The following is a 15712-nucleotide window of genomic DNA, read 5'->3' as shown; positions in this document are numbered from 1 at the left end:
TGTATACGCTGCACTTCCCTCTCAGCCCCTCTGACTCTGTGATTTATTGGACCGGAGCGTCCTGTCACTGGTGGGTAATCTCTGCAGGAGCAGTTACTCAGTGTGGCTGTGGGAAGCCTGGAGGATTCACACTGGGATCTGGTTCCACTGCTGCAGTGTGCTGACTGTGCAGTCCTCCACACTGTGGGCTGCTGGCTGCATTGTAAAAGCTAATAAAGGTGTCACATGCAATGAGTGTCAAGTAAAACTGAAGTGAAATATTTCATGATTTTGTTAACTTTTTCAACACTAGACCATGGGATGGGAAAAAAGTTGAATCATACACTTATAGGGACTTTTACTTTGGAAAGTATCTAATTTAATCCAGTGAAAATGTTTGAATTTCAGCATGTATGTAGTTAGAGATGTCCTGAAGTCAAATATATCAGTCATTGTCAGACATTATTTATAGTTTTTTTATACTTTCAATCAATCTTATTTCCATAGATGTATTTTGTATTTACAGTTTCCTTTGTTAACACCTTATTTTGAAAACCGGACGTAGCCACACGTGTATACTTCCGCTAACTTTGCCAAGTCCGTCGCTAGCTCTCCCGTCAGCTCCGTTCTCTTTATCCATCCATGGTCAGCTCCATCGGGGCTGTTTGAATGCAGAGAACATAAATGTCAGTATATAGGTGCTCTACAGTTCTAGCGTCGACCCATTTGACCACGGAGGCGAGAGCGACGGCCGGCTTGACCGCCTCGCGATGTGTAACGTTTCCTGCTAACTTTTTCGGACATTTTGCTGACATTTTTCTGCCTTTTTTCGCCTTTTTTCTGACATATTTATGACATTTTTCAGACTTTTATTCAGACATATATCGGCCTTTTTTCTGACATATTTCTGACTTTTGTTTGAACATATTTCGGCCTTTTTTGGGAAATATTTTGGGCCATATTTGGGACATTCTTTGGCATTTTTTGGGCCTTTTTTTGGACATATTTCAGCCTTTAAAAAAAAAAACTCAGCCATAATCCGGCTTTTTTTCAGATCTTTTTTCAGCCTTTGTTCTGACTTATTTTCGGACATATTTTGTGCTTTTTTAGAAGCATGCAGCTTTAGCCGTGATGTCTAGCTCTGCTTTTCCTGTCAATGTGTGAAACCCAAAGTGTTTCCATCCTTTACTGGATTTAACATGTGAGGGTGCAGCTCGTATCCACGCTGACCCTCCAACATTTTCTACTTTCTCGCTTCAGCTTTGTCTTTCTTGAAACAGATATGACGTCACTTTACTTTAAAAACTAGCCGTTGGCAGGTGCGGTAAACATTTCCATGGTAACAGCAAGCTCCACCTATCAGAGACATCGCTGTTACACTTTAAGATTGTGGGTAGTGTGGTACTTCTCCATGACATTGCGAATAAAACATATTTTTCTTGTGGCTTCTACAGGAGCATAAATCATCGTAGCTCGTGGTGAGTCTACCTTGGATGGTTATCCAAATCTTCCATTCAGAATATGAATGTGATTTTCACCTCCGTAACCTCACTGTTGATCTCTATACGTTTACATCTGCTGTATAATGAGGCCGTCCCAGTGTGAGCTGATCAAACACCTGGAGAGTCTCCAGTGTTTTGGCTCACAGTAAACTGCTGCAGGATTATTGAATCCAAGCGGAGCGATTCTCCATGACTGCAGAGAGCAGAAGGGAATTATTTGTGGCCATTCTCTGTCTGGCTGCGTGAAATTACCCAGCTGCCCCCGGACCTATTTTTGAAAGGAGCCACAGCTGCTGAATGGGACCTGAGCACCACTTTGTGCTGCTGTGAATGTGTGTGAGTGTCTTTGTGTTGAAGGTAGACCTGCATCTCTGTGACAGAAACCAGCATTAAGATACAAGCATACTTCTGATTGTTCAGCCTGAACTAAAGGAACAGTCACTCAGGTTACTCAGGGTGAAAAACACCACCACAGAAACACAGATTTATCTCCCTGATGCAGGGCTCGGTCCCTTCAAACACATTTGATCTGATAGAGTTTGGAGTAACGACAGATACGTGGACTTTTGGTGAGAAAAGAAAAATAACAAATGCCCCAGAAAAACAACAACTGTTTTACGTGAAAAGTACCGTAATGTACTAAATCAGCTGATTAGACTGTTATCAGTCACTATAAGCCCCATAGATGTGGGTCAGTAGGGGCCTACTACACCCACTAGTATGTTTTTATCATCTATTCACATGGTTGATCACCAGAAGAAGGTAGGGAATGTAGTTATCTCTGTGTTTGTAGTTATTTTAACCCAAAGCACTATGTTTTCCCCCTAAAAAAGTGTTTTTTGTTGCCTAAACCTAAAGAAGTTGTAATTTTTATTACCTAAACCGAAAGATGTTGTAGTTTTGTTCACTAAACCTAAATAAGTTGTAGTTTTGTTCCCTAAACCTTAAGAAGTTGTAGTTTGTATTGCCTAAACCTAAATAAGTTGTAGTTTTGTTGCCTAAACCTAAAGAAGTTGTAGTTTTTGTTGCCTAAACCTAACAACGTTGTAGTTTCGTTCCCTAAACCTAAAGAAGTTGTAGTTTTCATTGCCTAAGCCTAAAGAAGTTGTAGTTTTGTTGCGTAATCCTAATGAAGTTGTAGTTGTATTGCCTAAACTTAAATAAGTTGTAGTTTTGTTGCCTAAACCTAAAGAAGTTGTAGTTTTTATTGCCTAAACATAAATAAGTTGTAGTTTTTGTTGCCTAAACCTAATGAAGTTGTAGTTGTATTGCCTAAACCTAAAGAAGTTGTTTTTGTTGCCTAAACCTAAAGAAGTTGTAGTTTTTATTGCCTAAACCTAAATAAGTTGTAGTTTTGTTGCCTAAACCTAAAGAAGTTGTAGTTTTTATTGCCTAAACCTAAAGAAGTTGTGTTTTTGTTGCCTAAACCTAAAGAAGTTGTAGTTTTTGTTGCCTAAACCGAACAAAGTTGTAGTTTCGTTCCCTAAACCTAAAGAAGTTGTAGTTTCGTTCCCTAAACCTAAAGAAGTTGTAGTTTTTATTGCCTAAGCCTAAAGAAGTTGTAGTTTTGTTGCCTAAACCTAAAGAAGTTGTAGTTTTTATTGCCTAAACCTAAAGAAGTTGTAGTTTTTATTGCCTAAACCTAACTGTCTTTTTTGCCTAAACCTAAAGAAGTTGTAGTTTTTGTTGCCTAAACCGAACGAAGTTGTAGTTTCGTTCCCTAAACCTAAAGAAGTTGTAGTTTTTATTGCCTAAGCCTAAAGAAGTTGTAGTTTTGTTGCCTAAACCTAAAGAAGTTGTAGTTTTTATTGCCTAAACCTAACTGTCTTTTTTGCCTAAACCTAAAGAAGTTGTAGTTTTTATTTTATTTATTTTCAAGGTTTTTTATCGAAGTTAGATATTCCAGTATTGTGACAACACTATTAAATACATTCGTTGCTTAAACCTCTGTGATTTTATGTGAAAGTTTTAACGCAGGACTTTTACTTTCAATGGAGTATTTTTATTCTGTGGTATATCTACTTTTACTTAAGTGAATGATTTGAATACTTATTCCTCCTCTGCTAATCTGCCGTCATACAACAAACAGCTTCAGGGTGCTAATTACCAACTTTTATGTGTTCATGATCATTGTGGTACAGTTTGATTTGTTTATAAAATGTTATAAATTCAAATTTACAAATATTTAATCACTTATATCTTACATTTTAATCAACAATATTTTAATTTCAATATGAGAGTTTCATCTGATGAACTAAAGAGAAATAAAAGACAGCGTTTACATCAGTCATCGGTGGCAAAATGGCCATTCTTTCCTTTTTTTCAACCCTTTTAAGAGCACGCTCATCGCTGCTGATGTCTCCTGCTGAGCTGAGGAGAAAATTACAGCCTTTACACTTCGTACATGTTTCTCTTAGAAAGCCTGTCAGTCTCTGAAAGTTTAACGTCTGAAGAAGAAGAACGTTTCTGAGATTAAAACCGCAGCTGGTGTGAATTCTAAACAGCGGAGAGTTTTCTTCTATAACAGCTGTTTCATGTAATTATAATTGTAGTAATTTAATTATGATTGATTAAATCATGATTACTTGTAATTGTGACAGCTGTTTTTCTTTTTTTGCATTTATGGCCCCTGTTGGTTTAATCAAGACGTCTGTTTCTGCCTCCATCTTTGTAATTACGGCGGTGATTGCAGTAAATGTGACAGTAATCATGTTTTCTGTGACGCCGCCACAATGCTTGTTGTTGTTTCTCTGACAGCTCTTCGTGTATTCTTGTTTGTCCGTCTTTGTTCACAATCACATGTCTATCTGCGTTATTGTTAATTGTGCTGACATGAGTGATTTACAAAGATGTGCTAATAATGCTGAGTGCATGTGCAGACAACACGGCACACACATGCCCTTATTTTATTAACCCTGACCTCACCCAAAGACGCGGCAATTACCCAGAGTGCACCGGCAGCCGCAAAACCTGCGTTTAATTGCAGTGAGAGCAGAGCAAGCCGGCGTTTTACTCCATTAAAGTAAAAGCTCCATACAGAGTGGTTAAATTAGCAGTAAATACACATTTACACAGCTGAGAGCTCGCCACAGTCACACAAAGAGCGAGATGGTAAATAAGCAGGAATTACTGGTGTTAACCGGCACGTCGGCGGCGTTAAAAGGGAGCATCAGAGGACGGCTGCTGGTTTTAATCTCAGAGACCTGGGTACCACCAGGACACAACACAACTCACCTTCCTACAGTTTATTTAAAGCTATGTTGGTTTTAATTGTATATTTTCAAACAGACAAAATCTAATTACGTACAGAATGCATTGCACAAAGATCAGGGAAATGTAGACAATATAAAAGTACAATAAAAAATACATAAATATAGGGATGTCACAATACCAGAAACTTAGTCGTCCATACCTGAAATTCCACGATTCTTGATACCAATTCCAGTACCAAGGTAAAAAACAAAAGTAAAACAATAAATCCCATGTACTTCAACATCCACTCCTTTATTACAGTTTGCATACTGCTTTTTGCAAATTAATTATGAATCCCTGATGATCCGCCTCCAGTTTCTCGCCAAAATCAAAATTTTACAAGATAACATTTGAACACAACGCTCCAAACTTACGCTGAATTTTGGTGAGGAGAAACTGTCATGTCCATTTTCAAAGGGGTCCCTTGACCTCTGACCTCCAGATCAGTGAATGTAAATGGGTTCTATGGGTACCCACGAGTCTCCCCTTTACAGACATGCCCACTTTATGATAATCACATGCAGTTTGGGGCAAGTCATAGTCAAGTCAGCACACTGACACACTGACAGCTGTTGTTGCCTGTTGGGCTGCAGTTTGCCATGTTATGATTGGAGCATATTGTTTTATGCTAAATGCAGTTTTTTTTGCAAATTAAACAACAGCATACGTATTTACTGTACAGCAGGGGTCTTCAATGTTTTTCAGGCCAAGGACCCCAAACTGATGGAGAGATGGAGCAGGGACCCCCTACTATATATATTGTATAAAGTTGTGTTTTATATTAAACTGGGCTTAGTGCCATGTATAAATGTACCTTGTTATTGTGCATTCAATACTAAGCTATTCAAATAATACACAGGTTCATATATTCATGTTTTTATTTTAAACATGTGCAAGGTACAGTGAGTAGGGGGACCATGCCACTGCCATTTATAAACATACCTTGTTAACTGATACCAATGCCAATATCAACAATGTCTATCAATTGCATGATATTACTTCTGCCTCCATTTATCTGTTCGCTACAATATGTTGGATTCATGTTAATGTGTATTTAAAGACATTTCAATTTGTGGGGGGGGGAATAAAAGAGAAAAAAATGGTCTAATCAACCAAAAATTAATATAAAATAATAATAATAAAATACTAATAATTAAAAATAATAATAATGAGAACATTTCGCGACCCCCCAGCAGTACCTCTGCGGACCCCCTATGGGTCGCGGACCTCCTGTTGAAGACCTCTGCTGCACAGTACTAAGGCTGTCAATCGATTAAAATATTTAATCGCGATTAATCGCATGATTGTCCATAGTTCATTTTGATTAATCGCAAATGAATCACACATTTTTTATCTGTTCAAAATGTACCTTAAAGGGAGATTTGTCAAGTATTTAATACTCTTATCAACATGGGAGTGGACAAATATGCTGCTTTATGCAAATATATGTCTGTAAAGGGGAGCCTCGTAGGTATCTATAGAACTTTGACCGTCCTTTGGAAACTCTCTGTTGACCCGTCCATCCACCTGACCTCCTCCCTCTGCAGACTAACATCACCTCCTTCCTCATAGAGCCACTGGAGAGCTTTATTACTGGACCGTACAGTGATGTGGACGCTTATATTAAAGCTTCATCAAATCAAACGAGTCTCAATGTTTATCAGAAATAAGGACATTTTAACGTGCTCATTCAAAAAGCTCATATTGGACTAAATGAGTGAGCTCCCTCACAGCCGTCGTACTTTTGATTAAATGTGCAATTATTAAACTGTGACAGGTGGCTGCATGTTAGTTTTAACTGGTAAACACCATCAGGGACCATAAGTGCACAGTTGGTCCTCTTCACACCCCCCACCGATGGCCCAACATGTCCTCCTCACCAGCAGCAGCAGCAGCAGCAGCGTCCCTCCATGTGTCGACCGATCCCACGGGGACAGGCTGTCAGTGTCACGTCCTCAGAACTGACAAAAACTGTGACTGACGATGTCTCATCATGTTTCTCTGTCCGGCTTCTCGTGTTTGCTCATATCGACCGCAGATAACACTCCGATGTAGTCAGAGAGTCTGCGGGAACTTCATGGAACATAAAGTTACACTATGTGCTTTTTACGTTTGTGCATGCTGTAAGTTTGTTATAAATATCCGTGTTGTCATTTAAGAAACTTCAGCCATCTTTGATCTTAAAATAACCTTTAAAATCACAGGAAATGTTTTATTGAATCGTGTTGAATTAACTCAAACAGCCTCAACATTTTGGATTGGGACATAAGTAGAGCTGCAAGAAACAATCATTTTCATTATCAGTTAATCTGATGATTATTTTCTGGATTCATCGACTAATTGTTTTGTCCATGGATTGTCAGAAAATTGTTCAATGTAACATGTTCCAATATGGGCCGTCAAAGTGAACATGATAATAACGCGTTAACGCAAATTAGTTTTAACACCACTAATTTCTTTAACGCATTAACTCAACTTGTGATTTTTAGGTTGTAGCGGACTCAGTTTTAAAGCTAGTGTGAAGATACTGACATCATATGAAACCTGATGAATCCATCGGTACCAACCGTGTCATACTAGCTTGTCATGAAGGAGGTTAAATAACACTTGAAATTTACGCTAAATTTTGGTGAGGAAAAACTGTCATGACCATTTTCAAAGGGGTCCCTTGACCTCTGACCTCCAGATCAGTGAATGTAAATGGGTTCTATGGGTACCCACGAGTCTCCCCTTTACAGACATGCCCACTTTATGATAATCACATGCAGTTTGGGGCAAGTCATAGTCAAGTCAGCACACTGACACACTGACAGCTGTTGTTGCCTGTTGGGCTGCAGTTTGCCATGTTATGATGTGAGCATATTGTTTTATGCTAAATGCAGTACCTGTGAGGGTTTCTGTGGTGGAAAAAATCTGCCCGGAATCTGATGTCATGATTGTCGGCCAGCTAACGTTTAATAATTCAGGTTGTGTCGATTTGCCCCGTACAACATCAGGAAGATCAGAAACCTACCTCTCAGAGCACGCAAAACAACTCCTGGTACAAGCTCTTGTAATCTCACGCACTGACTACTGCAACTCCCTACTGGCATGTACATTCACACCTCTGCAGATGATCCAGAACGCAGCAGCAGGACTGGTCATCAACCAACCCAAAACAACACACGTCACTCCGCTGTTCATATCCCTCCACTGGCTTCCTGTTGACGCTCGAATCAAATTCAAAACTCTGTTGCTCGCTTACAAAACAGCAACAAAAACACCTTCCAGGTCTACACTCCCTCATCCAGGTCTACACTCCCTCCCTCCTACCTGAACTCCCTCATCCAGGTCTACACTCCCTCCCTCCTACCTGAACTCCCTCATCCAGGTCTACACTCCCTCCCTCCTACCTGAACTCCCTCATCCAGGTTTACACTCCCTCCTTCCCATTATGCTCGGCCAATGAAAGCTGCCTGGTTCTCCCATCATAACAAGGCTCTAAGTCGCTAGCTAGACTCTTCTCCTCTGTAGTCCCCCGGTGGTGGAACGAGTTACCGAACTCCATTAATTATCTGTCCATTGACTCATTGATTAATTGACTAAACATTTCAGCTCTAATACTCCTTCTATATCTACTACTAGTTGTATTTACTATGTAAACTGAGCATGTTTGTGTGTTTTCAGGGTCAGGGGGAGGTTTCAGCTCGAGGCTCGGCCATGGAGGGGGACTGCCTCAGCTGTATGAAGTACCTCATGTTCATCTTCAACTTCTTCATCTTTGTGAGTTCACGGCTTCCTTTTGCTCTCTTCTTCTTCTGTGGTTTCAGACTGAAAGAAATCATAAAAACAGTCCTGAGAAAATGATAATGACTTTGATTTGTTTCTCAGTATGTCTTTATGATAAAACTGTAAAATGCAGCATCTTTCCTTGTGGTTTCCAGTTGTAAGATAACGATACAGGATGAAACATGAATGACCATGTTGCATTTTAGTTTTTATGGCTCTATCAGTTCTAATGATATTGTACTCACTAATGAGTTTCTGTGAACGCAGCAACATGAAGCTAAAACTTCATCCAACGGGGCGACAAACACAAGCTACAGACCGACTTCCTGCTTCAACTTTGACCCACCGTACTTGCCGTATTTATTTTTACAGGGACAAAGCACACCAGTCAATGTCAGTGTAAATGTGCCAAGGGTTAGATAAAACAATAACACAACAATAAAACAAACAATATGTTAAAATCAGAGGAGAGTCGGCTATAAAAATGTGAAAAGAGTGAGACAGGAGGGGAGTGTTTGGATATCTGAACCCTCCAGTCCAGTAAATATCTGAAGTACTATAGAAATCCCTCTGACTGAATAATGAACCCTCTCTGTCCCAGCTTGGCGGCTCCTTCCTGCTGGGTGTTGGCGTCTGGGTGCTGGTGGACCCGATGGGCTTCAGGGAGATCGTGGCGGCCAACCCGGTGCTGTTCACCGGCGTCTACGTCATCCTGGCGATGGGCAGCATGCTGTTCCTGCTGGGCTTCCTGGGCTGCTGCGGAGCCATCCGGGAGAACAAGTGTCTGCTGCTCTTTGTGAGTCGATCATCTACTGATCGGAGGGATTTACTGCTTTTATTGGCACTAGAGCTGTCAATCAATTAAAATATTTAATTGTGATTAGTCCATACTTAATTGGGATTAATCACATTTTTTATCTGTTCAAAATGTACCTTAAAGGGAGATTTGTAAAGTATTTAATACTCTTATCAACATGGGAGTGGGCAAATATGCTGCTTTATGCAAATGCAAAAGTTGGGAATTACTGTTAAAGGCCTGTTTAATTGGTATTATATTGAAGTGTTATGATTTCATATCAGCTTATAGATAGTGGTTAAAGTGAGTTAGAGTCAATGTCAATCCTCCATTACATCCCTGTTGGTTATATAAGAGCAGAGAGAAACAGTACGAGTGCTCCATCTAGAGGAGCAAATCTGCAAGATATTATTACTGCCAGTGTTTATTTATTCAACCTTTACTTCACCAGACAAATGATTCTTCACAGCCAGTGAATGAGACTTCTATTCAAATATATTCATGACTCATATGGAGTCATAATACAGCGTTTGTTTAGACAGTCTGTGCAGAGTATTATTATTATTATTGGAGTATTATCGCCTGATTAACACTGACTGTTGTTTCTGTCTCTACTGGTCTCAGTTCTTCATGCTCATCCTCTTCATCTTCCTGGCCGAGCTGGCAGCCGCCATCCTGGCGTTCCTCTTCAGGGAAAACGTGAGTCCCGTCTCTCGATCGGTTCATCCTCAATGGAGCTCAAAGTTCATCAGTTCAGAGGTCAAAGGCTGAGCTGCTGAAGTTTACCCCTGAATCAAATATAGAGTATAGAAGCAAAGAGACAAAACTACTGTGTCTTTTTGACAACAGCCGCCATTTTTGGACTGAAAACGCTTATTATATTTAGAATATTTTATTGTTCAACGCAGGCCATTTTGGTAGAATATGACAATAGAATAGAAATCATTTTGTTTTACTTTGTATATTTGTAATCTCTGTCAGAATAGAAGTTGAGCAGTGGTTTATTTCCTCATGCTGCCACTACACAGGTAGTTCAGTTTGAACTACTTTTAAGTTGTTGAAGTGAAATTAATTTACGTACTTCTGTTTCCCGAGAGACTTTGACTCTTGCGTCTCGGTGGCCGGGTCCAGCGTTTGAGTCTTCATGTGTGAACGGGGGGGTCGAGGGAGGCTCATGAATATTTGATGCACATTTTATCTTTTATTTAAAAGGTTCAAAAGTTTAACAAAAGGTTGAGATGGAACTACAGGGGCTAAGTGTGTGTTTAATAACAGACCGACCGTCTTAAACCCATTTGTCCGTGTGTATGTATGAGAGTGTGCTTGTGTATGTCGCCTGTTTTTGTCGTTCGTCTCCTGTTTGTCTCACACCGTCTTCCCCCCGAATGTGTAAAGCGTCTTTGAGATCTTTAAAAAGCGCTATATAAGTTTAATCTATTATTATTATTAAAGGGATAGTTTGGGTGTTTTGTAGTACTTCTCCATAGTCAGTGTATTACCTACAGTAGATGGAGTCTGGAGAAACAGACAGGAGTAGAAGCACGGGAGCAAAGTAAAGTTCTGCTGTGGACGGATTTTAGACACCTAACGTGATGCCATTGGGCATTGGGGAAAGAGACGTCTGTAACTCAGCGAATAATTTTTTTTGAGGTGAATCAACTCCCCAATATGAACACTCTAACAGCCCTTATTTAAAAAATTAAGTTTTTAAAGTTGTAAAACACACTAACAGCTGAATCCAGAGTTATTTCCCTTCCTCTGTTCATGTGAATGAGACCCAGACCGAGGCTGGAGCGCCAAGCCGTGACGACGGCGTGACGTTGAGACCCCGTGACCGAGTCATGTGATCGAACGGACGCTACTGTGCATGTTCCATGAGCCCAAGATCCGGGTACTTTTCCGGACGGAAGTCGAGCCGTTTTTGCTTCATGCTCCGCTGAGCAGCTTTCATAGGAATGAACGAGGCCCCGCCTCCAACGCTGTATCCAGTTCTCTTTATACATCCATGGAGCAAGCACCGCGTCAACCTGCGGAGCCTTCACGCACGATGCGAAAGCTGTGATGACGTCATTTTCTGCCGTGTGCACCTCACACGGGCTTCACTACGGCGACCATAAACTCACCTTAACTAACAGACCGATCGAGGCAGCGGTAGACCAACAACTCCCGTGTTCTGTGAGGTCAAATTACTGTTTTTCTCAATGAAGTCTGGTGGCTTTGAAGAGAGCATAGATAACGGCTTCAGTTCCCCGTCAGTACTGACGGCGAGGTAAAGCGGTGAAAATATTCTAAATATAGCGTACACTTAAACTGATGTTGATTTATTTAGGTGTCTAAAATCAGTCCACAGCAGTACTTTACTTTGCTCCCGTGCTGGTACTCCTGTCTGTTTCTCCAGACTCCATCTACTGGAGGTAATACACTGACTATGGAGAAGAACCTCATACAACCACACTGAGAAACACCTGATCTATCCCTTTAAGAGTTGAATGGATCCCTGGTTACTTGTTTACTGTGTTTGTGTCTCTGTCCAGTTAACCAGAGAGTATTTCAGCAGGGAGCTGAAGCGCCACTACCAAGGTCACAACAACACCGACGTCTTCACGTCCACATGGAACGCCATCATGACCACGGTGAAGCATCCATTTTACAACGTTTACCACTTTATACTAAATCAGCCCAGTGTGACCGTCCATGTCTTCAACATGTCCTTCCACGTTGTCTCTGTACAGTTCGACTGCTGCGGCGTCAGCGGCCCCGAGGACTTCGAGGAGAGCCTCTTCAGGCTCCTCAGCCCCAGTAAGACGGTCCCCGAGGCCTGTTGCCAGAGGAACGGTTACCCCGGAGACGTCGGCGTGGAGCAGTGTGTGAGCGGCAGCGTGGTCTTCAGACACAACAAGGTCATCACAGAAAACACTCCACACTCCAGTGCACGTCGTGAGAAATGTACTCACCTCAGGGCAAAACCACCTGGAAGACACTTTAACAAACCTGCCAAGCTTCACCATTTTAACGGGAGACTCCTGTTTTTCCTCGCCTTCTCCCGGTTTCCTCCCGGGGTCACAATTCTCCCGCAATTCTCCTGATTTATGGCAATTTTTCACACCTTTTTTTTCCTTTTCATTATCTAAACATGTTTCTCGTTCTGTACAGCGTGTACCCACCTGTCACTCAAAGCATAGACGCCCTTAATTATGTATAAATTTAAGCTTTAATATAATTTAAACGGGTGAGTTATATAAAACTTCACCCCCGTACAGTTGTCATGAACGAGGAAATTTGGCTATAGAGACCAAAACCGTTTTTTGTACCAGGCTGTAAACACGTTTATTTCTGCTGTAAAGTTGGTCATTTTAACGTCGAGGTCTGTGGAGATTGATCCGTTTTAGAGCCTCAAGTGGCCGTTTGAGGAACTGCAGTTTTTGGCACTTCCGCTTGGTATTTAGTAAGAATTTTTATTTATTTTTTAGTAACATTTCTTTTATTTAGTTAATAAATATTCCTGAGTTCATTAATTAATGAGTTGTAGTATTGATATATTTAATTAAAGTAAAGACTTGAGGTACTTCTGCCATCTATGAAACATATTGTTTCATAATTAGGGATGCACCGATTTTTCAAACCGAGTACAAGTACAAGTACTTACATTTGGGAACTCGCCGATACCGAGTATCGATACGAGTACTTCTCTGTGCCAAAAGACCCTCGTTAACAGCCAGCTGGAGGGTGTGAGCGACACACGGCAGGCTGGGGAGTCCCACATACGAGGCGGTGCGCCGCGACCGGCTCTAGCTCGGCTTGGAAAGGCTCTGGGCGAAGGTTATTCCCGGGGGCCGTGGCCAAAGTGCAAGCAAAACCCCGTGGCGCAATGAAAGTGAGGGCCGGCGCGCACCACAGACCCGTCTCGCCCGCACCGTCGGGGAGGTGGAGCGTGAGCGCGTGCTATAGAACCCGAAAGATGGTGACGAGAGGTTAACGTCACGCTGTCGTAAAGTGGTATCGGTGCCGTTGTATCGGAGCCATTTTGCGAATACGAGTACATGAGCACAGTATCGGACCCGATACTGGGTGCATCCGGGTGCAACCCTACTTGAAAAGAAGTTAATGTGAAATAAAGACACAGATGTTTTTCTTGCTTTCATGCACGTTTAAATACAAACTAGACACAATGTCAGAATAATTAAATATGGTTCATAACCTTTATATATATCTGTGTGTTTGGTTCCTGCAGGGCTGCTACTCCGCGATGGTCGACTACTTTGAGACGTACATTTACACAGCAGGAGCTCTGGCCATCGTGGTGATCACTATTGAAGTACGTAGTCTGTTTTTCTCACTTCTTTATATTAAATCATTTATTGATTGTTCTCATGTGAGGGATTCATGACAGTTGTTGGTCTACCGCTGCATCCATCGGTTAGTTTGTTTGTGTTATCGTGGGACTTTGGTGAATCCGAAACTAACTCTTTAAAACCTCAAAGTCACACAATAACACAGACAAACTAACCGACCGAGGCAGCGGTAGACCAGCAACCCCCGTCTTCTGAGAGGTAAAATTACTGTTTTTGTCAATGGAGTCTGGTGGCTTTGAAGAGAGCATAGATAACGGCTTCAGTTCCGTCGAAAATCTGAGATTTACAGAATAAAATCATAACTGTACGAGAAAGAAAGTCGTAATATTACGTGAATAAAGTCATAACTTTACGAGAAAAAAATAAAATAACACGTAAAATTACCACTTTATAATATTATTACTTTATCCTCATAATATTACGACTTTGCACCACTAATAATAACGGCTTCAGTTCCCCGTCAGAAGGGCTGCTGTCTGACAGCGAGGTAAAGCGGTGGAAATATTCTAAGTATAGCGTACACTTAAACTGTTATTGATTGGCCCGTTATGTTCAGGAAATATATACAGTATGTAGGATAAGAAAGTCTCATTGAGGTTTGTCTCGTTCTCTCTGCAGCTCTTCGCCATGGTGTTTGCGATGTGTTTGTTCAGAGGCATCCAGTAACCGCTGCGTCCACACAACGCATCATCACCAGCCGCCAGACGAGCACAAAGCAGAAGGAAAACAAAAAAACTGTAAAATATGAAATGTATTTGTACAGCGATAGTTTATGTGTCTCATTGGTTTTGTGACATCATTTTGTACTTCACAGCAGCAGCAGGAGGAGGAGGAGGAGGAAGAGTTTGAGGTACTGCTTTGGGCACAATAGACACACACAGGAAGTAATCCGCCACCTGAGGATGAGCTTCTGCACTGTTTTCTCTAAAGTAAAGGATTAACACTGGTGCTAAGAGGCTCTGCAGGCTAAACTCTGAGATGGTTCCTTCAGCTCTGAAGCTGGAAAACACATGATTTATAGCCTCCATTTGGCTGATGGTTGATTTTCAGGATCATGGAGAGTCTGAACACAGTTCAGGTACGATGTTAACTAGCAGTGAGCCTCAGAACAGTCAGAGCTGTTTAGGATTATTATAACAACAATGTGAATCAACTGAACACGTCGAGCCTCATGCAAGAACGTGTTTGTTTTCTCATCATAAACCTCTTTTATTTTTACCGTGAGGTAGTTTCCGTTTAAGAAATTCGTAATATTATGAGAATAAAGTCATAACTTAACGAGAAAAAAAAGTCGTAATATTCCGAGAATAAAGTCATAACTTGACAAGAAAAAAAAGTGGTAATATTACGAGAATAAAGTCATCATGAAAAGGAAAATAACACGTACAATTACTACTTTATAAACGTATGACTTTATTCTGATAATATTACGACTTTGCACCACTATTAATTGCAGGCCTAGTCATTATTTGATGAGGTGCCAGAGACATAGAAGAAGCTGAACATAGTCCTACTTGACCATTAAGTAGCCGGCCTTATTTCATGTATAAAATCAGTGTTTTGTCAGCGATCATGTACAGCGAGCTGGTCGTTGTTGTGAAATAAACCCCTTCAGGTCGATGCGGAGGAGGCCGTGACGAGACGAAAAGACGAGAAGAAATACATTTAATTACATGTTAAACTGTCAGGTGTGAACAGAGACCTTCATACAGACCCAGAGGGAGCTTGGCACACCGATACATTTTGTTTTACTTCATTTTAATGTAGTAACATATTTAAAATCTTAACTTAATTCAGGTTGTGATTCTCTGTTTTTAGTAATTCAAGTTTCTTTTTTTTTATTAATTTCTCCAACATCATGCAACACAAGACAACGACGTCTTACAGTAAATCAATGAAGAACAATAAACAAAGCAAATGGAACAAAACAAATCATCAGGTCCCATGTAGTAATTAACTTTAGTAAAACGAGCTACACCGAGGGCACGACATTTAAATAATATGGCTGCAATTTACGATTATTTTCATTATCCATTAATCTGCAGATTATTTTTTAGATTAAT

At 40.8% G+C, this 15712-nt stretch overlaps 1 protein-coding gene and 1 long non-coding RNA gene across 4 annotated transcripts in view; both read left to right on the top strand.

The window, feature by feature from the left end:
* The window catches only part of LOC141782258 (tetraspanin-18B-like), a 38919-nt gene that overhangs the window by 22382 nt on the left and 825 nt on the right, over nucleotides 1–15712 (top strand). For all 3 annotated transcript variants that reach the window (XM_074658388.1, XM_074658406.1, XM_074658397.1), the window contains 7 exons: nucleotides 8400–8495; nucleotides 9103–9297; nucleotides 9922–9996; nucleotides 11832–11930; nucleotides 12030–12197; nucleotides 13529–13612; nucleotides 14268–15712. The exon at nucleotides 14268–15712 is cut by the window's right edge and continues 825 nt beyond it. In XM_074658388.1, coding sequence (XP_074514489.1) covers nucleotides 8400–8495; nucleotides 9103–9297; nucleotides 9922–9996; nucleotides 11832–11930; nucleotides 12030–12197; nucleotides 13529–13612; nucleotides 14268–14315 — 765 coding nt within the window. In that variant the 3' untranslated portion in view covers nucleotides 14316–15712. The remainder of the gene's footprint in view (nucleotides 1–8399; nucleotides 8496–9102; nucleotides 9298–9921; nucleotides 9997–11831; nucleotides 11931–12029; nucleotides 12198–13528; nucleotides 13613–14267) is intronic.
* On the top strand, nucleotides 2092–3341 carry LOC141782289 (uncharacterized). The gene is made up of 3 exons (XR_012597092.1): nucleotides 2092–2892; nucleotides 3108–3160; nucleotides 3284–3341. It is a non-coding gene; the product is annotated as an uncharacterized LOC141782289 (long non-coding RNA).

This window comes from Sebastes fasciatus, chromosome 2 (genome assembly GCF_043250625.1).
Source record: "Sebastes fasciatus isolate fSebFas1 chromosome 2, fSebFas1.pri, whole genome shotgun sequence".
NCBI lineage: Eukaryota > Metazoa > Chordata > Actinopteri > Perciformes > Sebastidae > Sebastes > Sebastes fasciatus.
The sequence above is the reverse complement of the archived record's forward strand: the minus strand, read 5'-3'. Positions and strand labels throughout refer to the sequence as shown.